The 26,447-nt window shown below is 34.5% G+C and overlaps 7 protein-coding genes and 1 long non-coding RNA gene across 9 annotated transcripts; 6 read left to right on the forward strand and 2 right to left on the reverse strand.

Moving 5' to 3' along the window:
- Positions 1-4,245: 4,245 nt before the first annotated feature.
- Positions 4,246-5,012, reverse strand: LOC17899165 (cyclin-dependent protein kinase inhibitor SMR8). Its single transcript, XM_006304252.2, has one exon. It carries the CDS (start codon positions 4,792-4,794, stop codon positions 4,450-4,452), a length of 345 nt encoding a protein of 114 aa, XP_006304314.1. The 5' UTR covers positions 4,795-5,012; the 3' UTR covers positions 4,246-4,449.
- Positions 5,013-7,353: 2,341 nt separating this feature from the next.
- On the forward strand, positions 7,354-9,784 carry LOC17898857 (ribose-phosphate pyrophosphokinase 3, chloroplastic). The gene is made up of 7 exons (XM_006307516.2): positions 7,354-7,860; positions 8,105-8,420; positions 8,529-8,624; positions 8,733-8,801; positions 9,003-9,131; positions 9,213-9,312; positions 9,407-9,784. The coding sequence occupies exons 1-7, from the start codon at positions 7,367-7,369 to the stop codon at positions 9,538-9,540; spliced, it is 1,338 nt and encodes a 445-aa protein (XP_006307578.2). The 5' UTR covers positions 7,354-7,366; the 3' UTR covers positions 9,541-9,784.
- Positions 9,785-10,092: 308 nt separating this feature from the next.
- LOC111828625 lies at positions 10,093-10,619 on the forward strand. Its single transcript, XR_002832433.1, has 2 exons — positions 10,093-10,226; positions 10,342-10,619. It is a non-coding gene; the product is annotated as an uncharacterized LOC111828625 (long non-coding RNA).
- Positions 10,620-11,748: 1,129 nt separating this feature from the next.
- Positions 11,749-14,736, forward strand: LOC17898628 (protein POOR HOMOLOGOUS SYNAPSIS 1). Of its 2 annotated transcripts, XM_023790154.1 has the most exons (10): positions 11,749-12,087; positions 12,262-12,378; positions 12,518-12,583; positions 12,711-12,814; positions 12,900-13,058; positions 13,136-13,335; positions 13,432-13,484; positions 13,600-13,627; positions 13,727-13,774; positions 14,504-14,736. In XM_023790154.1, the coding sequence occupies exons 1-10, from the start codon at positions 11,803-11,805 to the stop codon at positions 14,692-14,694; spliced, it is 1,251 nt and encodes a 416-aa protein (XP_023645922.1). In that variant the 5' UTR covers positions 11,749-11,802; the 3' UTR covers positions 14,695-14,736. The 2 variants fall into 2 exon arrangements, with proteins under 2 accessions (XP_023645922.1, XP_006305201.1); XM_006305139.2 differs by lacking the exon at positions 14,504-14,736 and having other exon boundaries at positions 11,753-12,087; positions 13,727-13,929.
- Positions 14,737-15,379: 643 nt separating this feature from the next.
- On the forward strand, positions 15,380-17,386 carry LOC17899512. Its single transcript, XM_006307441.2, has 3 exons — positions 15,380-16,170; positions 16,330-16,517; positions 16,596-17,386. The coding sequence occupies exons 1-3, from the start codon at positions 15,495-15,497 to the stop codon at positions 17,073-17,075; spliced, it is 1,344 nt and encodes a 447-aa protein (XP_006307503.1). The 5' UTR covers positions 15,380-15,494; the 3' UTR covers positions 17,076-17,386.
- A 242-nt stretch (positions 17,387-17,628) lies between these two features.
- Positions 17,629-20,869, forward strand: LOC17898775 (AP-1 complex subunit mu-2). The gene is made up of 11 exons (XM_006307527.2): positions 17,629-18,033; positions 18,502-18,648; positions 18,768-18,830; positions 18,929-19,105; positions 19,194-19,297; positions 19,389-19,496; positions 19,620-19,716; positions 19,860-19,957; positions 20,045-20,186; positions 20,264-20,386; positions 20,500-20,869. The coding sequence occupies exons 1-11, from the start codon at positions 17,905-17,907 to the stop codon at positions 20,596-20,598; spliced, it is 1,287 nt and encodes a 428-aa protein (XP_006307589.1). The 5' UTR covers positions 17,629-17,904; the 3' UTR covers positions 20,599-20,869.
- Positions 20,870-21,123: 254 nt separating this feature from the next.
- Positions 21,124-23,738, reverse strand: LOC17897421 (lipase). The gene is made up of 8 exons (XM_006307344.2): positions 23,200-23,738; positions 23,011-23,105; positions 22,806-22,909; positions 22,616-22,716; positions 22,420-22,523; positions 21,838-22,275; positions 21,577-21,708; positions 21,124-21,485 (listed from the first exon to the last, which is right to left on the reverse strand). The coding sequence occupies exons 1-8, from the start codon at positions 23,449-23,451 to the stop codon at positions 21,287-21,289; spliced, it is 1,425 nt and encodes a 474-aa protein (XP_006307406.1). The 5' UTR covers positions 23,452-23,738; the 3' UTR covers positions 21,124-21,286.
- Positions 23,739-25,814: 2,076 nt separating this feature from the next.
- LOC17900571 (EMBRYO SURROUNDING FACTOR 1.2) lies at positions 25,815-26,420 on the forward strand. Its single transcript, XM_006306492.2, has 2 exons — positions 25,815-25,950; positions 26,074-26,420. The coding sequence occupies exons 1-2, from the start codon at positions 25,890-25,892 to the stop codon at positions 26,277-26,279; spliced, it is 267 nt and encodes an 88-aa protein (XP_006306554.1). The 5' UTR covers positions 25,815-25,889; the 3' UTR covers positions 26,280-26,420.
- The last annotated feature ends 27 nt before the right edge of the window (positions 26,421-26,447 follow it).

A 26,447-nucleotide genomic window follows, 5' to 3' on the forward strand; every position in this document is an offset into this window, starting at 1 on the left:
ATTTAAGATAAAGTGGAAGACGATAAGAAAATGAGTATTTAGAAGATAAGAAGTGATGAGAGTTACAAATTAGAAGAAACAAATTGTGCGAGCTAATTCTAATTTATTGTATGTTGAATAAAATTGAGTAGAAAAATATAGTTAATGCAAATTTATATTATTTTAGTTTTTATATTACAGTGTGTGTTAAGAATTATTTGAATAAGAAAGAGGTAATAATATATTATTTGCAAAATTGTGTTACAATAAAATATTTAATTAGATATTTCATAACCAAAAAAGAAAATGCATATATAAAAATGGATCTTTATAACTTAATTCTCTTGTTGTACGATGCTTGGAACTAATATAAGATACTATTTTAGATTTGTATCATACTTTCTAAAGATATTTATATCAAATTCTTAAAATGATCATCTCATTGATTTTTATGTCACATAAGAACATAAAAAATAGAAAAAATACATAAATATAATGGAAGAGAGGGAGTGAATGTACTTATATGTTGATAATCAAAAATAGAAAATAGAGATGAATTTTCAAAAAAAAGAAAAATTATAATAACGTAAGATGTACATCAATATATCATATAGTCTTTATAAGTTTCTACAGTTGAAATTTTATATAATAATATTTTGTTTTTTTTTTTTAACTCATACAACAACAACAAAAAAGCAAACAAATTTCATAAAGAAGAGAATGAGAGAATGAGAGAATGATATAATGAGAGAATGATAGAATGATATAATGAGAAAATGAGTATATATACGAAGAGAAGTGATGGGAGTTACAATTTCATAAAACAATTATGGGAGTCAATTATAATTGATTGTGTATTGAAAAAATTGAATGGAAAATATAGTTAATGCAAATTTATATTATTTCAGTTTTTATATTAAAGTGTGAGTTTAATGTATATGATTAAATGTGTTTTGTGGTTTCTTTGTTTTTTTCAGTTTTATATTAAAGTGTGAATCAAATATATAATATTTTTTAAAGTTACATGCCTAGTGAACCAATAAGAAGATGGTAAAACCTTATATCACATATATATATATATATATATATATATGATTTGTGAATAATATGATAGTTATTCTTTGATTTAAATTCATTATATTATTTTCTCAACTGTTTGATAATAGAAAATTAAATAAAATTTGTTGGTTAAATAGTTACATAGAAACAATTATCTTATAAATAATTTTTATCCAAATTTTATATAAGATCTACTGATCTATTATACTGAAAAACAATCAAGCTTTCTCTAATTTCAGTATTTATCTTAGATTTGACCATACTAAAAAAATCTCTTTAATTCTTCTCTTATAAATTAACTTTTTAAAATTAGAAATAATGTTATAAATAATTTAGCACCCATATTAATAACTTTTAAAAGGTATCTTTAAAGGAGTAGTTAAAAAAGTCATAGCAATTTTCTTTTAATAAAAATTATAACAACTCCATTTTATGTTTAGCTTATAATGATATTTAATTTAATTAGAAAATAAAATTAGGAAAAACATAGTTTTGCAACAATGACACTTTTTAAAAAGCAAACTATACATATAACATATAAGTTACAACACAATATCATAAAAAAAATATAATTTTGAAATATATATTAGAAATTAATATGACACATGTCAGAAGCATAGAGTGACACATGTCGCATTGTAAGGCAAAGTTAGGAAGAAACCTTGTCTTATTATATAAGATTCAGTTTAGCTGTTACTTAAACAGATAGGTGTTGATGCATCATCGCATTCGTGGGAAATAAAGGTACTAGATTCTCATGTTTGCTTCAAATAACAGTTTTATCCAAAAATGTTAATATATCAAGAAATGTCCTACAAATTAATTACAAATGAAATATCAATTAAGTGTAAGCTTTTTGAGTGCCAAACTTAGTTTTAGCAAGACTTTCAAATAAAACCTATTTAATTACTTAGAAATTTAAACTAGAAGAAAAGACAAAAGCTGATCACTCGACAAGAGCATGCTACATTGTTGTTGACTTGTTTCTTTGTGCAGTTTGTGCGTTCCTCGTATGTTTCCACGTTTTGTTTCTGTCAAATAAAATTTATTATATACGTTCATCAAATAAAATTACTCTTCAAATTTCGCTGGACATATATTATTTTGGGCCCAAAAATTGCTAATAATTATAAAATAGGGTAAATATATACTAAAAAGTATGCAAAAAAAAAGTACGTATTTGTTACCCAAAGCTGTAGTTTCTGAATAAAACGACTAGAAATTTCGTAAAAAAAAAATTTATTTATTATTTCACGTCGCTAGCTATAACTGATTCTTTTACGGATAACGTTTGCATTATCCAACATGAACTGTATGTCTATTGAATTGTTGGGTAAACCACGTGTCTAGTAACACATACCAAGTGTCAATGCACTTTGAAATCTTCACTGATCAATTTATTTCCAGGATCCAAATGAATGATGTTACTCGTTTTCGTTTCTTTCTGCAAATCATTTTACTTAAAAAACTCTCACTAAACTAACTCTATACTAATACATTTTCAGATTTTGAAGGATCATGAGTGTTAAATTTAAAGTAGTATCGGCTCTTCCAAAGTACAATGCACCGGGATCGCCAAATTATGGGATCTCTAAATGCTTGTGGAGTCCAATAATTAGCAACTTTTTTTCTTTCATTGTACGATTCTCCAAATAATTTTTCTTTTAAAAAGTAAACTATGAAGGTGACGCATCCTTCAAACAATTTGTCTTCTTTGTATAATTGTGATGAGGATATACAGTATTTTATTCAGTCAACAAGGAGGAGTACTGATGAGCACTAAATCATTTTAAAACTTTTCTTCTTTCTTTGACGTCTCGTTTTGATGAGATCTCTTATTTACTAAACAATAATTTTTCTCACTAATCATATATTTAATAAGTGGCGGATTAGATTATATATGATTTTACAGTCACCTTTAGGAGTTATCTGTAAAACTAAATCTGAGCTTGTTCTTTCAACTAAAAACCTCACATATATAGCATTTGCTTTTTCTTATGGAGACAAATGATATGTACATGCATCCTAATCCATTCGAGACCAAAGGCTTGTTTTCATACATGACTACTTTAGTTTGCTGCTTTGTCACTTGTAATTGTCTTAATCTTTTTCTTAAAAAGTTTAGCTTTTGCAAATATATTTAATTTAATGTGGTATAACCTGAAAAATGGGTATGGTTAGTGATCACAATCAAACTAAAACGTTATGTATAATCACGTTACTAAGAAAGAAAAATAGATGATATATTCATATCATCATCATATACAATAGCAAACAATAAACACAAACAAAAATAAGAAAAACCCACAAAAATGGTAACATAAAATTAACTAGAATGATTTTATCGTATAGTACCATAATAGTTACAAAACATCGAAAACTTCCAAAATCTTCGAAATTTTTGATGCAATGAGAACAGAAGCAAAACTTTTTGGCGTATTCTTTTCTTAGGATTCCACTTGCGTCGGTGGCTGTCACTGATCATCGAATGATGTTTGATGTGTATTAAAATAGTACAAAATAAAATAAAAATCTTTATTTTCTTTCTGACGTATATAAAAAATATTACCGACGTAACTGCATTTATTTTTGTGCATACAGTAGAGAAAAATATAAATAATTCCAAATACGAAATTATTATTTTTCCTGAAAATTTTGTTAAAAGAAAAAAACTAATCGAAAAACGTTTTAAAAACAGATGAAAATTTAAGACATTGACAAATAGAATCTGAAAATTCTTAAAGCTGGCAAAATATTTGTGTTATAAAACTGTTTCTAGATGAAAATTAAAACACAGAAAGGCAGAGAGATTTTTGCATTTATTTCAAATTTTCAACCATTTAGAAAATAACAAAAAAGATTCTTTTAGTTTTTAAACAAAGAAGAAAGATTCCTTTTTCTTTTCTGTAAAAGAGTTTTATTATATATAAAAAAAGATAGAGATGAAAGTAAACAAAAAGGTAGATAAAGTGCAAGACTTTTGATCTGTGAACCATATTGTTAATTTCATCTCAAACTTCCATGGAAACAAAATAAAAAAACTATATCGAGGAAGAATCAACTTTTTTATGACTATGAGTGCAAAACTAAAGAATGACAAAAATTAAGCGTGATCAAGAAATTCAGAAAATATATTGGTAAATGAAAACAAAGCTAAAAATCATATACATAAAACAACAAGGAGATGAAATGTACATAAACATGAAACACTTCCTATTCACTAACCTTGATTAGTGTCCTAATAACATTGATACAACTGACGAGAAGCAAATATAGTAAATTCAGGTTCTTAGTTCATACTGCTGAACCAGAATCGAGAACTAAAGCGCTAAAACAGATTATTCTAAAATTTAAAACCCTAGAGAAGGTTAGAAAGAGAGAGAGAGTGCAGAGTAGTGAAAACAGATCGAGCTAATAACTAGGTCTCTGAATGAAAACGGTTTCGAGGTCAGGCGGAGAGAAGAAAACTCTAGTGGCGGCGCCGTAGCTGCATTTAGACGAGGGCTTTCGCTTTCTTGGCGCCGCTGGACACGGAGGAACCCTCGGAATCCTGACGGAAAGCGCCGTGGGTGTTGTAGGACACTGATCTTGATCCTCTGTTTCGGTGAGAGTGACACCGGAAGGTAGATTAATCTGCTTGAGCGGCGAACGTGAGGTAATTCCAGCGATGACGATCCTTTTTTTACCGTCGGTAGTTTCACGTATCATCATCTCACCACCGTCGAGTTGGTGGTGAGGTTTGTTCGAAATCCCCATGACCTTCTTCTCTCGGGACGTGAGGTAAGTAAGAGAAAACAGGGGAATTGTTGTTATTGTTTGTTGTTGGTGAAGATGAAAGAATCAAAACTCGCTAAAGGTTCTTGCTTTAGGTTTTTGGGACTGATGTGTGTGTGGAGGGATTGAGTGAGACGTTTTGTTCTCTCTCTCTTTCTCTTTCTCTCAACTAAGTTACCTTTGTGTGTGTGTGGTGAACTTACTTCGTGGGCGAATATGATGAAGTGAAGGGGACATTTTAGACTCAGAGGATGGTTTTTATAGTCAACAACTTATTAATTACATCAGATCGGTAGTGTTGTAAGATTCAGTTCGGTAATTTTCCTCTTCTTTTGAATTATTACTAAAGTTTGTTTTTTATATTTTTTCTTTCTTTCAAATTTCTAATTATTGGACCGAAACAATTATAAAACTATAGAAAGACAGTGATATAGAGTTGTACGTTTTAAAAGTAAAACAAAAGAATACTCATATTATTTATTCGTTACTGATGAGTGAGGGCAGAGAGAGTACTTGGAGGGAATAAAGGAGCATGAGAGAAGTAGCAAACGATTCCTGCTAAACTTTTCAAAATTTAAAATTTTCTAGCTTCATTTTTTTATCACTAGATCATGCAGCCTGCAGGTAACTGTAACTGCATTTGAGGTTTTATCTTATAGTGAAACCAAATACTTTAAAAGCTTATGTAAGTAATTTATGCATGCCTTCGAAAAAAAAATATATACAAGAATATATGAACTTGATTCTTATTGAAGTTAAATCAGAATTTTTGGTATGTTTGTAAATCTATATATATAAAAACCAAGAATTCTAGAAATCATTTGAAACTCTTAAAATGAATAATTACTATGAAAATGCTTCCCAATATTAACAAACGTGAAAAACAAAAACTCTTTTAATCTAGTCTCTCGATCCTTCTTTCTCGGTATTGCTTTCAGCACTTAGTCTATAAACGTCCGTATTAAACCCATCATCTTATCCGGTGAAGTGTACATATATCTTATCTCCATCAACTATGTGGCCAACTATATATTCCATAAACTCGTCTATAACGTTATATACATTTATAAATAATATTACATTATTATTGATAATGAATATTAAATTCATTCACTATATTAAGTTATGCTACAAAATAATGTTGGTTACCTATATGATAAACCTCTAATGCAATTAAAGTCACATGCAGGCTGCATGCATAATCTATAATGAAAATGACCTAGGAATCTAAATGACCTAAACTATATATAGGTGAATTTTTACAATAAACTCTAGTTAGTTTCTTTATACATAACTCTTCTCAGTTGTATCAACGTTAGCTAGGTTCCATGGTCTTAAGTATTATTGCAAAAACTACATAGTCAATTCCAAACGGAATAGGGAGTACATATCTGATGGAGCGAAGAGTTGATAAGAAAAGAGAGAGCCCGTGAAGAGATGAACAAAAATTGAGTTTTAAATAAGAATAAGGAACCCGAGGAAACGCGTGACCTAAATAAGCTAGGTGAATTTAAAATAACACTAAAGTATTTAATACTTGTATAATTCATAGGGTTTTATTTTTAGGTTATCACACATCATTATAAGTAGTACATTTGTATTAGCTTCTAGCATGTATACCTAATAAATATACCCTTTAATAATAAATGGAGTAACGAGATGGAAAGAGTCGTTGAGTGTGAGAATGAGATTCAGTCTTCAATTGTCGGTCCATATGTTTGACTTTCTAACAATCACTGCCGGTCATTGGTCAATATATAGATTAGATTCCAACGTCGATGCTGATCAAAGTCGTTCTTCTTCTTTTGCACCCTCTGAAACCATTTATAGCTCGATGTTTTTGGTCGGTGTTTTTTTTTGTTTGGCAACTACCAACTTTCTGATTTCTAGTTTTATTTTTTTTTGGGTTCTTTTCTCAACTTTAGCTCGTGTGTTTGCCTCTTACCTAGAATGATCTTTTCAAAGTATTGTAGTTTTTCTGAATTGAAAGTTTTTCGTCAATCACTATTTGAATGCATAAAATTAACTATCGTGTATTGGTATCATCTTGGCATCGTTATAATTTATTGGAAAAATCTTATATACAACTTAAGAGACTATGATGCATCACAAACTATGCTTCAAAGCTCACTAATCTTATATGTGTATATATATGAAAACTCTTATATCATATATGTCTTTTTATGTATATAAAATATACATATTTTGTAGCAGCCTCTTGTTTACCAAAGTGTATATTACTATTGATACTTTGAAATTTCTAAATTATAATGTTTTCTTTGGCTTCAACTAACACATTTTTTTATATCACAAAGTAGGTGTACCTTCCCAAGTTTGTCACCTTAAACCGGAAACTGACCCAATCATCTCCCTATCGACATTATATATTTTATAACTAAAACGATACAAACCGTTAAGTTTCGTTTCGGTAATCGGACAAAAATTAAACTTGAACCGATAGTTAGCTAAATTAGACCAAACAAACCGAAACATCTTCATAACGTCACGTTTGACAGATAAGGGTACTTATGTCATTCACCATAGCCTTCGCCACATGTCAGATTTTTTTCTTATAAACAAAAACAAATTCGTTAATTTTGAAGATATCCGCCGGCAAATTCGTAGTTTTGACCCTTCGTCTTCGGAAATGGCGGCTATTTCTCCGGCGAATGCAACCACCGCTGCTTCACTCTCCCTGCCCCAGTTTAGCTCTTCTTCTTCCTCGTCGATAACGTCTTCTTCGTCTCCGTTTTCGCTTAATTTCAAAACTGCTAGAGTCGTTAATCGCTGCGTGAAGTGCGGAGTCAGAAGCTTAGAGAACCAGTCTTCGGGTCACCGGAGCCTCGATTTCTTATCTAATGGAGATCCTATCAGCCTAATTAACCCGAATTCATCTTCTTCTTCCATATCCATGGCGGCGGCAGCTTCCGAATCCGGTGCCAAGTGTTCCAAGCGCGTCTGTCTCTTCCACAGCGACGAGACTAGAGATCTCGCCGAGAGAATCGTATCTCAATCTGATTGCATCGAGCTACGAAGCATCAATTGGAAGTAAATTACATCTCATCTCTCTATCCAATTGATTCCAGATTCGTCGGTTTGGTTTCTAAAAAATTGTTTTTTGAACTTTCAAATGAGAGCTTCTCTGTGTTTTTGGTCAATGCGAGTTCAAAATTGATGCCTTGAGATGAGATATCTCTGTAAATTTGAGACCTTTAAGCCGAGTCAGGGTTTGGTTGGAAGAGGTTTAGGTTCTTGATCACAAAGTAATCACAATCATTGCTCTTGTTTTTAGGAAATTTGATGATGGGTTCCCTAATTTGTTCATACAAAATGCTCAAGGCATTCGTGGGCAGCACGTTGCCTTCTTGGCTTCGTTCAGTTCACCTGCTGTGATCTTCGAGCAGCTCTCGGTTATTTATGCGCTGCCCAAGCTTTTCGTTTCTTCATTTACACTTGTTCTTCCATTCTTCCCCACTGGAACTTCTGAGAGAATGGAAGACGAAGGAGATGTAGCGACTGCTTTCACTCTAGCTAGGATTCTCTCAAATATACCGGCTTCGAGAGGAGGACCGACTAGCTTAGTTACCTTCGATATACATGCCTTGCAGGTCTTTATTTACAATTCCAGTCAATGCTGATGAGTGATTACTTCTCTCTTTTTGTTCTCTGAGTCGATGATTTATCTAGTTTTTGCCTTGTCTTTATTTGTATTGTAGGAAAGATTCTACTTTGGTGATACTATTCTTCCATGCTTTGAAAGTGGTATACCGTTGCTCAAGAGCAGACTCCAGAGTCTACCTGATTCCGATAACGTAAGTCTCTCTCTCTCTTTCCCTCTGGTTGTCACATTTCTATCAGCGCTACCATGTAAAGTAGATATCAACAACATACATTTCATTTTGGTTGCTTGCTTGTTTCAGATATCTATTGCATTCCCAGATGATGGAGCATGGAAACGTTTCCACAAACAACTCCAACATTATCCAACGGTAATACACAGGCCTTTGCTCATTCATTTGCATCTTACAGTGTGGACCGGTTTAGGACTTAGCAGCTGAGTTTAGATTGAGGAGGTTGTTCTTCAAGCTCACGATAGATCTAACTCCAAAAAAAGCATTGCATCATCCAGTCTTGAACAGCAAATCTGAATATTAACCTTTACTTACCAAGTAATCCTGTTTGTCTTTCAGATCGTTTGCAACAAAGTAAGAATGGGAGACAAACGAATAGTGCGTATCAAAGAAGGGGACGCTGAAGGAAGGCACGTTGTGATTGTCGATGATTTGGTTCAGTCGGGTGGCACACTAATCGAATGCCAGGTTCTGTACTCAGATTCAACTCTTAAGTGTAACTCTGTTCTCAATTCTTTATAACTAACAACTAATTCTTGTTCTCTTCAGAAAGTCTTGGCTGCACATGGAGCAGCGAAAATAAGCGCATATGTAACACATGGGATCTTCCCCAAGAGTTCATGGAAACGTTTCAAGCTTGACACCAAAGGTTACAACCAATATACAAATGCTTTGACTCAGTCTACAAAGATTTCTTGCGACTTTGTTAAAATCTTGTATTTGTCTTTCCACCATGGTAACAGGTGATCCTGCGGAAGGTCTGAGCTATTTCTGGATCACAGACTCGTGTGGGTTGACTGTGAAAGAGGTGATGAATAAACCTCCTTTTGAAGTTCTTAGCCTGGCTGGTTCTATAGCTTCTGCTCTTCAAGTTTAAGCCGCAAGTAATTTTTGGATTTTGGACCAAAGCTGATTTATGGGTGTATAGTCTCGATCGAAGCATTTTCCATTGAAAGAGGTTGTTTGTTTTTCTTCTTATGTAGAAAAATCCAATAATGTAATAATGTATCATTTCACTTCTTTTTGTACTTGATAGACAGAATAATTCCTTTGGGAAAATAAAGCTTGTTTACGTGACAAACATAAACTTTTTTGTTTACGTGACAAAAATAAAGCTTGAATTTTCTTTCTACTTTTAGTTAGTTAAAGTAAATCCATTTGAATTCTCAACTCTACAACCAAAAAGAACAATTGTTTCTTTTTTTTTTTATTAGTGTGACTTTGAATTTTGCCTAGTTAAAGCTTAACTGATACGATTCATAGGCTGTAAAGACTTTAGTGGCTGTGGAAAGATCCTATTTAAATATTTGTGTTCCCTAAATCTAAGCATATTAATTATATTTCGATATGAATTCTGTTAGAATATCTGAAAGAGTTTAATAAGGTGATTGGCTTCAAATATTTCTCCTAGCTATCTTTTTTTTTTCTTTGTATACGATTATGCTGTGTGTAAGAATTACAACAACTCAATAAGACAACAAGAACCACAAGAGAGAGAGAGCTATACCATGAAGTCATCACATATAGCTCTAATATCAATAGTCATGTTCACCCTCTTTTCTTGTATACATGCACATATATTCGAATATCTTTTTTTGTTTTCTTGTTTATTCTCAAATTAAGTTTTGTTTGTGTTAAACTTTTAATGATTAAAAGTCAAACCGATCAATGTGTGTAGGTGTGAGGATGGAGGTTAGAGAGATTGAGGGAACGAACTCCGAAAACGTCAGTGAAGAGTGTTACCCTGGTCCATGCCATGCAATGGTGCCTCATTGTTGGTGCTGCAAACATTTAGACCACTGTTGGTCAGGCACAACTGGTCACAACTTTTGCAACATGCAGTGTAACACAAGTTTAAACCCTTGATATGATTAATTAAAACAAGGGAAGCATGAAGAACTAGTTCTATTTTGTTTACTAAAAATAAATAAACGTCTCGCAAAGTTATAGACTCTATTATGTTTGCTTCTGCGTCAGAAAAAGCAGTTAACCAATGTTTTAATCTGATTTTTTTCTTTTTGGTTCTAACTAAAAATTAAAAATTACTTGTCAAATAACTGACAGCTAATTTTACTCTTCACTGAATAAATGATGGTTGAATATAATTTATATATCTTTGACCCAATAAATTACTGTATAATGATAGTGGAACATTCACTAATACGGAAACATAAATCAAAATTAATAATTAAATTCTTAATAGAGATATTGGAAAGTTTGACCAAGACATTTGAATATTGGATCTTCCAAATCAAGAGATATTATCTCAAATTATTCTTTCTTACCTAAAATTAATCTATGTTTGTATTATATATTGATTAAGTTCGGAATGAAAAAATTACAACAACAAAATATCACAACACAATTATTTGAGAGAGTTGTAACATTAACATCCAGACTACGATGAAGTCATCACATTTAGCTATAATCTGCATAGTCATGCTCTCTCTATTCGCTCTTCATGAGTGTAAGTATATTCGAATGTGTTCGTTTTTCAAAGTTTTGGTTTGGTGTTTAACAACCATATATATATAATCGATGATGTGTAGGTGTGAGCAAAGAGATCTCTCTAAAGGACGTAAATGAAGAGTGTATTCCTGGCCCATGCCATCCTTTGGTACCTCATTGTTGGTGCTGCGAACATTTACGGGCTATCAGGCCACAATGCTGTTGGTCAGGTAGCACTGGTCGCGACTATTGCAATATGCAATGTAGGTTATAATCATTTCTATTACTCTGGTCTACTCATGCATTTGAATTCCCCCCACCTTTTCCAAGCAGTCTTATAAAGCTTGCTTGTACTACTTCTCTTTATTTACTCTTTTTTTTGATAAAATAAAGTTCAAGTTTCCATATATATACGCTTCTAAAGTATTCTGTTGTTAAGATTTATATTTTATACCACAATTGTATACCAAACCAAACTTGAACCGAATTTAAGATCTTAATCTAGAGACATAGTTATTGGGCTTGGGCCTATTAACCCAAATGAATATTTTTAATATGAGCAGAGCGGCTTTTTATGGAAATATAAAATTTCCGTACAGCACGCTTTTCAAATTTCGTTCGTCGTAACAGAAAAGAAAAAGGTGAAAAAAAAGAAATAAATTTCGAAACGGAGAAAAATATCTGAAGGAAGATGGCGGGATCTCTAACAGCATCAGTCCACGAGCACCACCACCGTGGAAACGCGGCGGCAGTTCCAGAAATTTCCGGATGGATGATCAGTTTTGCTCGATTTGTTCAGTTTCCGTCATCTCCCTCTCCGTATCCAGGTCTGAAACCCGTCGGGAAGAGAGAGATGTATTATTCCCCCCACGGGACGTGGTTGTCGACGTCTTCTTCGAATGTGTCTCTCCTGATGCTAGAAGAAGTGAACAGATCCGACGTGATTCTCTCCGTCCAACTCGGTGGCAAAGTCCTTGTGAGTTGATTTTTATTTGACCTCTCTCTCTCTATATTGTTGTTCTATAGATCGGATGTTTAGGTTGGTGTTTCGCGATGGTTTAAGCTTAACCGAGTTCGTAATCGGGATATATATATGTCTGATTGAAGTTTTAAAAGTGCGATTGACGGTGCTAAATATCAAATTCTACAGGAAGAACACTACATTTCGAAGCTGAATTTCACATGGCCACAGATGTCGTGTGTTACTGGGTTTCCATCTCGTGGTAGTCGAGCGATTTTTGTTAGCTATAAGGATTCTGCAAACGAGGCAAAATCTCTTAACACTTATAATCACTTTTTGGATTTTCTGAACTATTGTATAGCCTAGGAAGGATTTGATTACTGTTCATGAGTTTGTAGAATCGAGAAATCATGTGGTTTTGATTTTGCTTGTTGTTCTTATCCAGATCCAAAAATTCGCTTTACGGTTTTCTACATGTGATGCATCGTTGAGCTTTGTGGTAGCTCTTAAGGTTAGCAGCCAATTACTGCAAATAGCTTTCTTACATGTTGATCAGATGGAGATGATGTTTCATTAGCCTTGAATTGAGTTTATAAGTTGATGAATACGAATCAGAGCCGATGATTTTCTCTATGCAGGAGAAGCTTAAGGGTTTAGACGAAGCTCGGAACAAGAGAAATGAATCTAGCTGCCAGGTTCCTTTCCAGTCAGATTACAAACCTTCAAATGCGAGAATCCGCAGGTTAGATCACATCAATAACAGTGTTTTGAAATGTTTGTATAAGTGCTTAAGCGAACTATTTAGATATGGTAAATCCTCTTTGCAGAGCCACTGAGAAAAGGCCAAGTATGGTGAAACCTCTTGATGGTTATTATGTTCCTGAAATGCCAAGATTTGAGTATGAAGCTCAGAACCAGAAAACTGAAACTATGTCCGAAGTTTCTTTCCAGTCAGATTACAACCCTTCAAATGAGATTTTCTCCAGGTATCGCATTACACTGATGTGATTTTGTACACGTGCTTTCAGCCAACAATTAAGATATTGTAAAATCTTCTTTGCAGAGCCACTGAGGAAGACCCAAATATGGTTAAACTTGTTGATAGTTATATTCCTGAAATGCTACCACGAGTTGAGTATGAAACTAGACAAACCTTATACACACCACAATCTACGATAAGTCCAATCCCGAACGAGAGTTCCAGCGACCTCCTTCCAAGTTTCACCACCTTACTCTCTGGTTGCTTCCCCAATTCCACTCTAGGTACATCTTTTCATTCATCTTCCTGTTCTAAGCTTGAGGAATATCACTTCTTATATACATTATTGACACATTTCCTCTTTATGAAACCTAATATAGATGCAGGCCAAGCAATTGTAAAGCAGGATCCTGATCTAAAGTCACAGATACTGGTACAGCATAAACAAACCCTTTTTGTTTCCACAAAACTCTCTTTCGACACATGAACACAATTCTATTGATAATATCTTCTGATTTTGGGATTTCAAAATTTCGTTGCACTTGCAGAACTACATGGAAGATTCTTCATTTCAAGGTGAGCATTCTTTCCACTAATTCTACACAGACATTACATTTCAGCTTTCGTTTAAAAGTTTATACAGTTCATGAAACAAGTGATTTTCTCATTGTCCAGATATGCTGCAGAAAGTAGAGAGAATTATGGAAGAAATTGGAGGTAACTGGATTCTATAAGTATCATCATCGTACATCATAAATATTCTTATGTTGTTTTCCATTTCCAGTCTTCAGTTCATAGATTGAACATAAGTTGTTTAAACAATTGAGATTAAAAAGGACCAATATTGGTGAAGGACAAATGTCTTTCTAACATATTCACTCATTACATCATTATTCAGATCAAGTATTAGAAATTGCCAAGAAATGATTCACTGGCTCCTTAATTACTCTAAGTGATTTTTTTTTCTTTTCTTTGGTTCGACTATTTCCTTTTTCTGATAGCATATGTAAAAAAGGAAAGATGTTAAAAATTAATAACAATAAATAGACAATTAACCTCTGTTTACTTTTGAAAATTGCATATTCTCTCAAATATTATATGTCTTTCCTAAATAACTTGTCTACATTTCGAAAAAAGATATTTGGAAATTAAATGTATATTCTCTCGAATATATGACTTTCCTAATTAAACTGTCCACATATCCATATATATATATATGGTTAATTAAGTTGGAATCGACAAAGACATAAAAAAGTTCATAGCAGGGTCCTTGGAAACAGGCTAATCCATGAAATCATCACATATAGCTATAATTTGCATAGTCTTGCTCTCCCTCTTCTCCATGTATGAGTGTAAGTAATGTTTTTTGTGTGTTTTTTTTTGTTTCACACACATCAAAATTACACAAAAATTAGAAATTTAGTTTATCATGAGTTGATAAAATCGCTCGACGTGTAGGTAGCAAGATAGGGATCAGGTCGAGGAAAGTCAATATACCATTGTGTTTCCACGACGCTTGCATCAACGCATTTAAACGTGATTGTTGGTGCTGTCTCGCTGCTGCAACCAAACAAGACTCTTGTTGGTTAGACAAAGATTATCCCAACGCCAAAGAGCTGTGCGAGCAAACATGTATAAGATAGATTTTTGAGGCCATGCATGTGTTATGGATTGAAGTAAGAATTTTTAATTCGTTATTTATTGATATTTTGGTATGATTCTATTCTTGTATTGAAGAGTATTTCATCATTTGACAATAAATTTAAAGGAACTCATCATTTAATATCATTTTTATGGAGCAAGATTACTCTGTGTACATACAGAACTCGTTGCAAATACTCCTAGTATATAGTCACATTCGAGTTTACGAGACATAGTCGACATATATATAAGAGAGATAGAACATATGTAATCCATGTTTGGGAATAAGAACATATATATTATATAGTAGTGAGTTTCTTCCAATATATTATATATGAATTTAAAGAGCCTTTTTGCTTCGACCAATGTTCAAAATAGTTTCCAAAACCTTTACTAATAATCATAAGCTCATTCCATTTCAGGCTTTTCCAAACATTCGTATTCAATACCAATGTTTTTATTTATTTAAACTTTGTAATGACATGTAATTCGACTATATAGTGGATTTGAAATAAATGTAATGATATCCGACTTTTACGTAACTTAATTAACACTGGATATATATCAATCAATTACATTTCTAAATACAATCTTTAACAGCAAAAAGAGGAAATAAATATTATGATTAAGGTGTGAAGGAAATTAAACTTATATTACAACTATATAATATAGTATAGTATATAATTTGTATGGGGTTTGTTGGGCAAAAATAAACAATTTGTATTGGTGTCAACCAAGAGCAAATGGATCAATAGATTAATGAGAAAAGAAAAAGGAAAAAAGAAAAAGAATTGAAATCATAATGTTTTCGAATTTTCTCGAAAGCTTATACGAGGGAATCGGAGACGATGACGCCGCCGACGACGACGACGAGGACAACACGAGCACCCCGATTTCTTCACCGAAAAGACACGATTCCGGTAGAAACGCCGTTCGTTTGTCACCGGAAGAAGAAGAGGCTCAGGCGCGCGGGGTTAAAGATGATTTGACGGAGCTTGGTCATACCCTCACGCGTCAATTTCGCGGTGTTGCTAACTTTCTCGCTCCGTTACCAGATGGATCTTCTTCTTCTTCTACCGATCTATTGAATCATCCCAGATTGAATCAATCGCGGTTTTCAGATCCTGAATTGAGCCACTCGCGGTCTTCGGATCTTAAACTGGATCAATCGCGGTTTTCAGATCAGGACGAGTTGTGTGTTGGAAGTGATACGCCTGAGACTGGAATTAGGGTTAGGAGCTGGGATTTGGAAGAAAAAGGGGTCGAACCTGTGTATAACGATCCTGAAGAGGCAGAAGAAGAAGAAGAAGAAGAAGAAGAAGAGGATGAGGAAACTGATGAAGAAGAGGAAGAAGAAGAAGAAGAAGAGATCGCTGCGGTTGCTCTGACCGACGAAGTGTTGGCATTTGCGAGGAACATAGCAATGCATCCAGAAACTTGGTTGGATTTTCCTCTTGATCCCGACGAAGATCTTGACGGTAACGTTCATTGATTGTGTCAATTTCGGATTTGGTTTCATATAATTTCTGTTGGAATTTCACAAGTCAAAGTTTTTGGCCTTTAGTCTTTCATTGATTTGACTTATTTGCATATGAAAGGTTTGGTTTTTATTTCAATGTCTATCTTCTCCTTTGTAGATTTGGAAATGACTGATGCTCAAAGAGGTCATGCTTTAGCTATTGAGCGTCTTGCTCCGAGGTTAGCTGCATTGAGAATTGAGCTTTGTCCATGCCATATGACTGATGGTTACTTCTGGAAAGTCTATTTTGTTCTTCTTCTTTCGAGGCTCAATAAACACGATGCTCATCTTTTGTCTTCCCCACAGGTAAGAAAACCTCAATCTTCTTGAGTCTTGAATCCAATCTAGAATGATTGTTGTAGTTACTCAATAAAATTGTTGTAGGTGATGGATGCAAGAGCATTGTGGATGAAAGAGCTTCAGAATCAAAACCATTCTTCAAAAGAAAGTAGAGAGAAGATTCTTGAAGAAGACATTTCACCATCAACGTCAAATTATTACAACCATGCTCCTCCTGAGTTTCTGTCTCCAAGAATATATGCTTTTGAACCTCCTTCGATAATGTATCGCGATTACGAACACGGGTCAGAAAACGCACAGTTCATCGATAAAGCTGTTATCGAAGAAATACCAATCCAGAAGAATGGCAAAAATAGTGCAAGCCTTAGCCAAACACCTAAAGATGTTGATGATGATGATGATGATTGGCCAGAAGAAGAAGATTCTGCAAATTCTTGGGCTCCAATGTTCACAGTAAATGAGGATGATGTTTCTTTCAGTGATCTAGAAGGAGACGACGATATAAGTAGCTTAGCACTCAAGTCTAAGATTACATCAAAGAGCACAGAGCAAAAGGAAACATGAACCATCCTCTGGCTTGTTGCTTTGCCCTGCCTACCTCACGAAATGGAAGCAAATAGAATTGAACATAAAGATGCGTGCTGAGTCAAATCGTGGAAGTCATTTGGGTGAGTTTGATTGTTTGTGGTTTGATGATGTTTGCTCTCAAAGAGAAGAAAGAAAGAAAGAAAAAAAGGTTTTGATTGAAACATGTACAGAAGATTTACTTTCATCACTTCAATTTCATTATATTGTTCTATCTATATCTCCCTGCCGATGTAATGAAGATATTGAAAGGCATTAAGTGATTAAACTTAGATGAAATGTGTTTGGTATATGATTTATACTTAATTACGTCTCAGAGATCTCAACTGGCCAACGAAACATACTTTCTCTCACAATTGGCAATGATATCAGTATATCACAACTAGGAGAACCAAAATTACTAAATTAGATTCAGAAGTTAGTTCTTACTATATAAGGTTTCCAAATAAACGACGCCGTATCGGAATCTGAAGGCATAATGTTTGACAAAAGAGTAATGCGAAGCTGAATTTGATAGCTGCACTTTTTACTCCCCACATCGGTTTTAATTTATATTTTATTGTGTATGTGTATGTCTGTGTCTCTATTATGAATCCAACCACGAACCAGAACGAATTCGTCAGATCGTGAATAAAGACTTTTATCCCACTCAGACTCAGCTGCTAATGATCTTAGCTCCTTCTTCTCTTTGATGTTGTCCCATCTTCTCCGGTGAAGCATACAATTCTTCAGATCTCGTTGGCTTAATCCATCTGTTTGATCGGATCTGATTCACAATCGTTGAGAAACAGGGAGGACCAGGAATACCATGGCAGGGGCGGCCTCAGCGCTGTTTCTGCTCGATATCAAGGGCCGTGTTCTGGTGTGGCGCGATTACCGTGGCGATGTTACAGCTGCTCAAGCCGAGCGTTTCTTCACCAAGCTCATCGAGAAAGAGGTTTCTCTTTTCCCATCTTTCCTTTCTAGATTTGCGATTCCCTGTTTATTTTCTGTCTCTTCAATGCTTGGATGATGTGAAATGGTAAGTCTGCTTCGATGCAATGAACTAGAATCATGAATTCGTTTCCAATTTCCATCCTTTGAGAGATTTGCCAATAGAATTCGAAAGTGTTCAAGCAACTTGCCCGATTGTGTGGAAGTTGCAATCTTCTCTGTTTCGTCGTGACTTGCTAATGGAATTCTAAGATAGCGATGGATTTGTATCTATCTGATGCCACTGGTCCTTCTGAGATTCTTGTGATTTAGGAAACGGAAGTTTGAACATTTGGAACTAATGAACTAGCTTGATCAGTGCTTACAGGACTCAATTTGGATTAGAATTTGATCAGAATCGATTTACTTATACCTGTGACCAAACGAGTTGTGTTTTCTTCCCGGGTATGCTTACATTCCTCTAATTTTTCAGGGTGATTCACAGTCAAATGATCCGGTTGCTTACGATAATGGGGTTACCTACATGTTTGTACAGCACAGTAACATTTACTTGATGATAGCGTCCAGACAAAACTGTAATGCTGCCAGTCTTCTCTTCTTCTTGCATCGCGTAGTCGATGTAAGCATCTCTAGTGATATCAGTTCTTGCATTCCCATCTGTTTTCCAGATTGGAGGAAAAAGAACGGCACTGTTTCTTATGTTACTATCATTTACGAGTTTCTTATACTGATTTGTAGGTCTTCAAGCATTACTTCGAGGAGTTAGAGGAAGAATCTTTGAGAGATAACTTTGTGGTAGTGGTAAGTTAATGCTTCTCCCATCAGTTCCTATAACACCTTTCTGATGCTATATGTTATTTTTAAAACAAAGTGCTGAAATTGATTTATATTATTGGCAGTATGAGTTACTTGACGAGATGATGGACTTTGGTTACCCTCAGTATACTGAGGCAAGAATTCTTAGTGAATTCATCAAGACTGATGCATATAGAATGGAAGTTACACAGAGGCCTCCAATGGCGGTCACAAATGCTGTCTCATGGAGGAGTGAGGGGTTACAGTTTAAGAAAAACGAAGTAGGTGCTTAGTTCTGAAGCGGGGAATGTTTTACTTTTCTATTGTTTCAGGTTTCAAATGTTTACGGATTGATGTTTTGTTTTTCAGGTTTTCTTGGATGTAGTAGAGAGTGTAAATATCCTCGTGAACAGTAATGGGCAAATTGTCAGGTCTGATGTCGTTGGAGCATTGAAGATGCGAACATACTTGAGGTGCGTTCTCTAGTTTTCCTAGTAAGCAAAGAATATTAGATCAAAATCCCCTCCTCTTTGACCCTCTGCTTCGTAATCAATGTATTAATAGTGGAATGCCAGAGTGTAAGTTAGGCCTGAATGATAGAGTATTGTTGGAGGCACAGGGACGAGCAACAAAAGGAAAAGCCATTGATTTGGAGGACATCAAATTTCATCAGTATGTATCCCCTTGTAACTCCAAACATTCTTGACAATCACTTTATCCAGTCCAAATTTTAGTAACTCGAGAAAATATTTTTTGATACTTGAGTTTTTACATGTCTCTTTCTTCAAAATGTAGATGTGTTCGACTGGCCCGTTTTGAGAACGACAGGACGATATCTTTCATACCACCTGATGGATCTTTTGATCTAATGACGTATAGACTCAGTACTCAGGTTTGAAATTTGGAATATTAAACAGATGGTTTTGTACCCTTTTTTTTTTTTTTTTTTTTTTTTGAACTAAGGTTTTGTACCCTTCTAAAAACAATTTAAATCTCATAATATAACTTATTTTCACATAATACATACATTTTCAGGTAAAGCCTCTTATATGGGTGGAAGCGCAGATAGAGAGGCATTCCAGAAGTCGTGTTGAGATGCTAGTAAAAGCTAGAAGCCAATTCAAGGAGAGAAGGTAACTAATAATCCTTGTGTGACTTGTTTAATTTTACGTTACCTTAAGTCCTTTAAAAGTTTTTAATAAGAGTTCCTTACTCTACAGCACTGCAACAAATGTTGAGATTGAGTTGCCTGTACCAACAGATGCATCTAACCCCAATGTAAGAACATCTCTTGGGTCTGCTGCATATGCTCCCGAGAAAGATGCACTGGTCTGGAAAATCAAATCTTTCCCAGGAAACAAGGTAAGTTGTTATAGTTTATTGTAACACATGGCCAGATTAACTTGAATGCTTACATGAAATTTTGAAAAAAAATGTAGGAATATATGTTAAGAGCAGAGTTCCATCTTCCAAGTATAACCGCAGAGGAAGCAACACCTGAGCGAAAAGCTCCAATCCGTGTCAAATTCGAGATCCCATACTTCACAGTTTCAGGAATACAGGTCGGTATTGCTCACAGTGATCAGTCTTTAATCATACGAATCACGTTCTTTCGATATTACTGCATTGAAATCTGAAGGCAAAGCCTGATGCGTGATAATTATGGGTATTGCAGGTTCGATACCTGAAGATCATTGAGAAGAGTGGGTACCAAGCTCTTCCATGGGTGAGATATATAACCATGGCTGGTGAGTACGAACTGAGGCTCATGTGAGATCTGTTTTTTTGTTTAACTTTTTATTTAAGCCATTGTCAACGTAAACAAAGCAGAGGAAGATCTAAAAAAAAAAAAAAAAAAAAAAAAAGGGTTGAAATATGTTGGCTAATGAAATTTGCGGTGAAGGTTGTTTTAGAAGCCATATTCTTGTGAATTGTTTTCTCGTCTTTTTTTCTGTTCTGTAAGATTTTTAGTTTTTACGACAGTTTTTCTATTAGTAAGTACTTTTTGGTATCTTTCTAAATCTTGGTTTTACGCGTTTCGTCTCCTTTTCACTACTTGATATCTTTAGCTTTATTGAAGTATGACTATAAAATTAGGAGTAAATGTGTTTATCTGTGACGACATTTTATATAACGCCACCTTCACGAGATTAAGTGACATGAACGACTTCGATATGGGCTAAGAATGACCTCATCGAAATGTGACGACATGTTATTCACAAGTTTTTTTTTATAAACGCATTAGCTTACTCATTCTAGTAAGATTCTGAATTGTAATTTCACTAGCATTAGAGCAACATGACCAAATAACAAATATTATAAGTTTTAAAATGAAAGGTGTATGTTTTATAATACAACAAATCAAGAGAGAATAAGAAGAACAATTGAATGATCTGTATAGCCTAGACAAAAACTTAAGCCCTCAACATATCAGCCCTACAACATTTTTTTTTTTAAAGTGATCAATGTACAAAGTTGTTTTTCCTGGGTGATGAACGAGGAGAAGAAGGAGATAGATTCGGGAGAGTTTGAGGAATCTTTCTAAAAACATGTTTCCTGCAACGTTGAAAGATACTGTCGTATATCAGATCAAACTGAACTCCAGCTCTCTCTCTATTCACTATGAACATTATGTGATCTGCTTCCACTATCTTATAATACCTGCAACAACAACAACAACAAGACCAATTTTTGATTCCATCAACATTCAGTTTCCACTCTAAGGAGGTTTGTTAAAATGTGATTCACTCACCAGATGCCGGGTTGTAATGTTTGACACTCTGAATCGCTTCTTATGAAACGGCTTGGATGCTCAACGGGCAGCCTCGGATGCGTCATTGATATTGTGTTCAATGCCCCGTCGTTCTCTTGCCATTCCTCATCCCTTCATTCGAAATACGGAAACATTTTTCTTAGAACAATGCCGCCACTTTGCAATGCTTAAGCACGCAAAAACAAAGGACTGATCAAGAGCTTCAAGAATGAGTGTTAAAGTCTGAATCTTTTTGCGTACCTGTAGCCTTTATAAGGAGGAGATACATCTTGTGGGAATCTCCACTGGCTCATCTGAAATACGCGGAGAAAGAGCATCGGGTGGATTCCAAGAACACCTGAAGGAATCGTCATACCCATGATTCTGCGGGTGCGTTTAGTCGCGTAGCTGAAGTAGTAAGTGTTCGGGAATGTCTGGAGATTGGAGTTAATACTTGTTGAGCCTTGTATAGTAAGGTCGGGTAAGATCCAATCGCCAGAAGCAAAAGGACCTGCGTTTCCCATAAGGCAATCAACGAGACCTCTCACACCAGTTTTCTTCCAAGAAATGATAAAGTGATCAAACCCAAAATTGTAATAAGTCTTTAGCCATGGAATATCCAACCAATCATACATAATCACCCCTATACGACATAGCTGCAACAGACATATCGGTTTCATGCTCATTCCATCATCTGTCCTGTAACAGCAACAATAGGAATAAACATTCAGTGAAAAGATCTTGGTTATACAAGAAATTTTATTCAAAATGCAGAGACAGGAACAATCTAACGGGTCTATTCAAATATCGAAACAAATGGAAAATTTCGGAATGGAAACTAACCGCATGCCATCTAAGTAAGTCCTGGTAGTTCCATTGAATGCCCCGGATAACGATGTCACACTCAGAACCCAGTTCTCAGTCGTGTCTTCATACCCTTCAAATGCCTAAACATCATGGATTGATACAGATGTTTTAGGATCATCATCAAACAGAGCTTAAACAAGAACCTTCACTAAAAGAAGGATTCAACTCAGACCTTATCTGCAAGCATTTGCTGCAACACGCGCACAACTTGAGCACCGGCTGAATGCCCCACAAAATGGATAGGATGATCCTCATCCCACTCAGGGTATTGCCCTAAAACACATGCCAAATTCAGATGTACATCCAAGATGAAACATTAGGCCACATTTGCCTTCCCATGAGCATTCAGATTAAAATCTAACCTTCTTCGTATCTTCTGCCAAAACGAGAATGTCCACAAGCCTCACTATGCTCCTGGCCAAAATCAACTCTGCCTCCTTTCAAGTAATAGAACAATTCCCTTGCCCTGGAAAGCATTGTTATCTATCATCAGCCACAATGCACAAATAATAGATCAAAATCCTAGAGCTGCAGAGTTGGTTAAGGAGGCAAAAACAAATCCAATACCTATCATAGATGCTTGTTAAGGACCCCAGATCAGGAACAAGAACCCTCTCATCTTTCTTCTCAGCACCACCAAAGTATGATAAGCCTCCTAATCTCTGATGAATCAAAACAATAAAATGAAACCTCCAAAACAAAGAATCTAACAGACAAAAGAAGCAATATTGAATATTTTCTTATTTGGCATTTTACCCCTTTGCCAAATCCAAAGATGCCATGAACCAAGACAATTGGAGGCAAACCCTCAACATTGCTTAGGCGTTGACCAGTATCTCCAAGGTCGTTGAAATCGACATTGGACTTGAACAAGTAATCATTCAAAGTCAGGGAGATATCTCCGGCAACAGCGGAGCTGAAGATATAAAAGCCATAAAGCAAATGGACAATGGAGCTCACGAACAGCTCCGCGAGTTGAAGAGAAGTCACCACCCACAACTTTATCATCGTTCTTCTTCTTCTTCTTCTTCTTCTCCCAAGAATCAAAAAAATCGTAAATTTAATAAGAAGAAAGCCAAAATCGAGATAAAGGAATCTCCTTTTATCCTAAAAATAAGGAAGAAAAAAAGAAAACAAAAACTCCCCAGAAGAGAGGGGAGAGAAATGCAGAGAGAGGGAAGGAGTCTTCTTTCAAAAGAACAACATAAAGGATGCTCCCTTGGCGAAAACCCAGAAAAGAAAAATTCGAAATAAGAAACTTTTGAATTTTTCCCTAGAGAGAAAAATATAAAGGAATGATGATGATACGTAGTCTCTCTCTCTCTGTCTCTTCTCTTTTATCATCCAATCCAACACACCAAAAAAAAAAAAAGGAAAAAGAAAAACTTGTTTATCCACTTGTATCTGCCCACCTCTCACCAATTTTTAACAAAAACAAAAAAGTTGAAGCTCAATCACGCCATGTGTAAGAGTGGTGACCTCTCTCTCTATTAATTCCGAGTTTCCGCAATATTGTAATGTCAGGTCTCAGGTCCACTCAATATTTTTGGTTAATAAAATAAACAGATCCTCTCATGTCTCAAGACTCTCAACCTTGGATTATTAAAAAAATATAAAATATTGTGATTGGTTGAGAGAAACGGTGAGAGAGAGAGAGAAGTGGGCTGGATCGGCGCTGGAAGGTTCGTTCGTTCGTTCATAGAATCCGACCAACTAATTCTATTATTTAAATATCTTCTGCTTATCTGTAACCTTATCCGCTTTAATCACAATGGTTTTAGCACTAATTGATATGTGTTTCTTTATTTCCATTACTAGTTTTTTTTTTAAATAACATGTGTGTTTACTCTAATTACTACTCGGAAAGCAACTTACGTAGAATATGGATACGTGTTCGAAGATCTATTTATGGAATGGTATTATAAAAATATAGATATATACTCTAAAGAGTAAAGCATGCAAAACGTAAATTTACAAATATACGTTTGTTGTTGACTAATAACTATGATACAACAATTTCATGCATGAAGCTCTCACAACAATATTTTGTTTGCGTGGAAAGAAATGCAGCACCATGTGGAACAGTGGAAGGTTATAGAGATCATTTTGGACTCTTTTGTGTGTATTGTGGAATTAATTGGGAGAGGAACTAATGCACATGGCTATCAGTTTCTTTCACATTGTCATTTTTTTAATAATAATCCTTCTCTTATTATAATTTGTTGATTGGTACTTTCAATTCGAAAATACCAAAAATGGCCACTTGGTAAAGGTATTGGTAATATGTATCCAAATTTTTCTTTTCCTTTTTAGGAAAGCAAGAAACCATTGTCGTCCAAGAAAATATTATGAGTTTGTAGAATAATAGCGATGCAGACGTGGACTACTACTTGATATTTCATAAATGCTTTCATATTCTTGTCTTTTTTTTTCTTTTTCGGATAGCCTAAATTTTCTTTTTAGTATTAATAGCGGGTATTAGACTAATCTTGAGATATTGCAAAAGCCGGTCAAGTGCATTATAAAGATTTGTGTGGTTTCCACTAGCTTTGCTACCTTATACAGTAATGTATATGGCTGGCTTATACAATAAGGCCGGTGTTCTACCTCCAGTTCCCAATACCGAAATAGAAAAATTGTGAATTTAAATAAGGTATGGAAACTGGAGTATTTTTTTATATAACACTGTAGCTAGTGGCCAAAATCATTGAAATTGGTCCTTAAAGCTCAACGAACAAGATAAAAACAAGTTACAATGTGTTCATCATAATCCGTTGTAGATTCGTTTTCCTTGATAAATTTCAACAAGTGCTTCCGGATGATATTGTCTAATATGATGCTAACTGATCATATGGTATAGTAATATGAAACTAACTGATTTATTTATCTAACGAAAAAGATGTATCTTAGGTAAATTATTAACATGTCGAAAAGAATAGATTTTTCAATACAGAAAAGATAACACATACAAATATACAATTAAAAACAAGTTAGAAAAGTCATTTTTCTTTTCTGTGTTCATATCATAACTTAAACTAAAGGCATATATAATATCTTAAGGGTATCAATTTAGTACTTATTAACCTTAGATTATGGCCAAAATAACTAAAATTTGCCAAAGAAACGCTAGTTAATACTGAAAGAAAGTCAACATATATAAAAAGTCAGTACTATTTGATAATTCAGGAGACGACACTTGGCAAACTCTCTAATTCAATTTTGGTAAAACTGAAATAAGTGTGACTTGTTGACTAGTTTAGATAATAATTAATGACAAATTGACAATACTTACGTTACCTTTTTTAAAGATGATAAACCCACAATATATATACTGTATGTATGTGCCTAGCTATAAAATAAAAGGCACATACTGTATTGCATTAAGACAATTAAACCAGAGAAACAAAATCGTAAAACTATTGTCTAAGACAAAAAGAAAACAAACGATGAAGTCACAAACAGTTTTATTCTTCATATTCATGTTCTCCATCTTTGCTCTACATCAATGTATGTTTAATTTAAAGTATTTTCATATACAGATTAAGAACTCTCTATCTCTTTCTTTGTTTTCGTTTAAAGTTGTCAGTCAATGATGTTTTGGCTAATATACTAACGATGTGTGGTACGTAGGCATGGAGCAGGTGGATGTTAGAGGAGCAGAGAGCGGGAGCAAGCTCTTTATACCAAACTGTGTTCCTGCCCAATGCGGAGAAACTTTCTTCAAATGGGATTGTTGGTGTTGTTTTCATAGGCTAAACATTTGTTTCCATCACCAAAAATCATGCAATTCCAGCCCCCGTTGTCCTCCTGTTAAGTTTACACCCTTAGAAAATTAATGTGCAACTCTCACATCTATGAAATGAAATCATTCGATTATCAAAAAAAAAAAAATGTGTATGCTAAAATTATATAATATCTATTTTTCATGTACTATAAGAGAGATTTTTCACCATTTATTGAGTACCAGATAATAATTATTAATTCGATTTATATACATATATATA

The sequence above is a fragment of the Capsella rubella genome, unplaced genomic scaffold, assembly GCF_000375325.1.
Source record: "Capsella rubella cultivar Monte Gargano unplaced genomic scaffold, Caprub1_0 scaffold_1, whole genome shotgun sequence".
Classification (NCBI taxonomy): domain Eukaryota; kingdom Viridiplantae; phylum Streptophyta; class Magnoliopsida; order Brassicales; family Brassicaceae; genus Capsella; species Capsella rubella.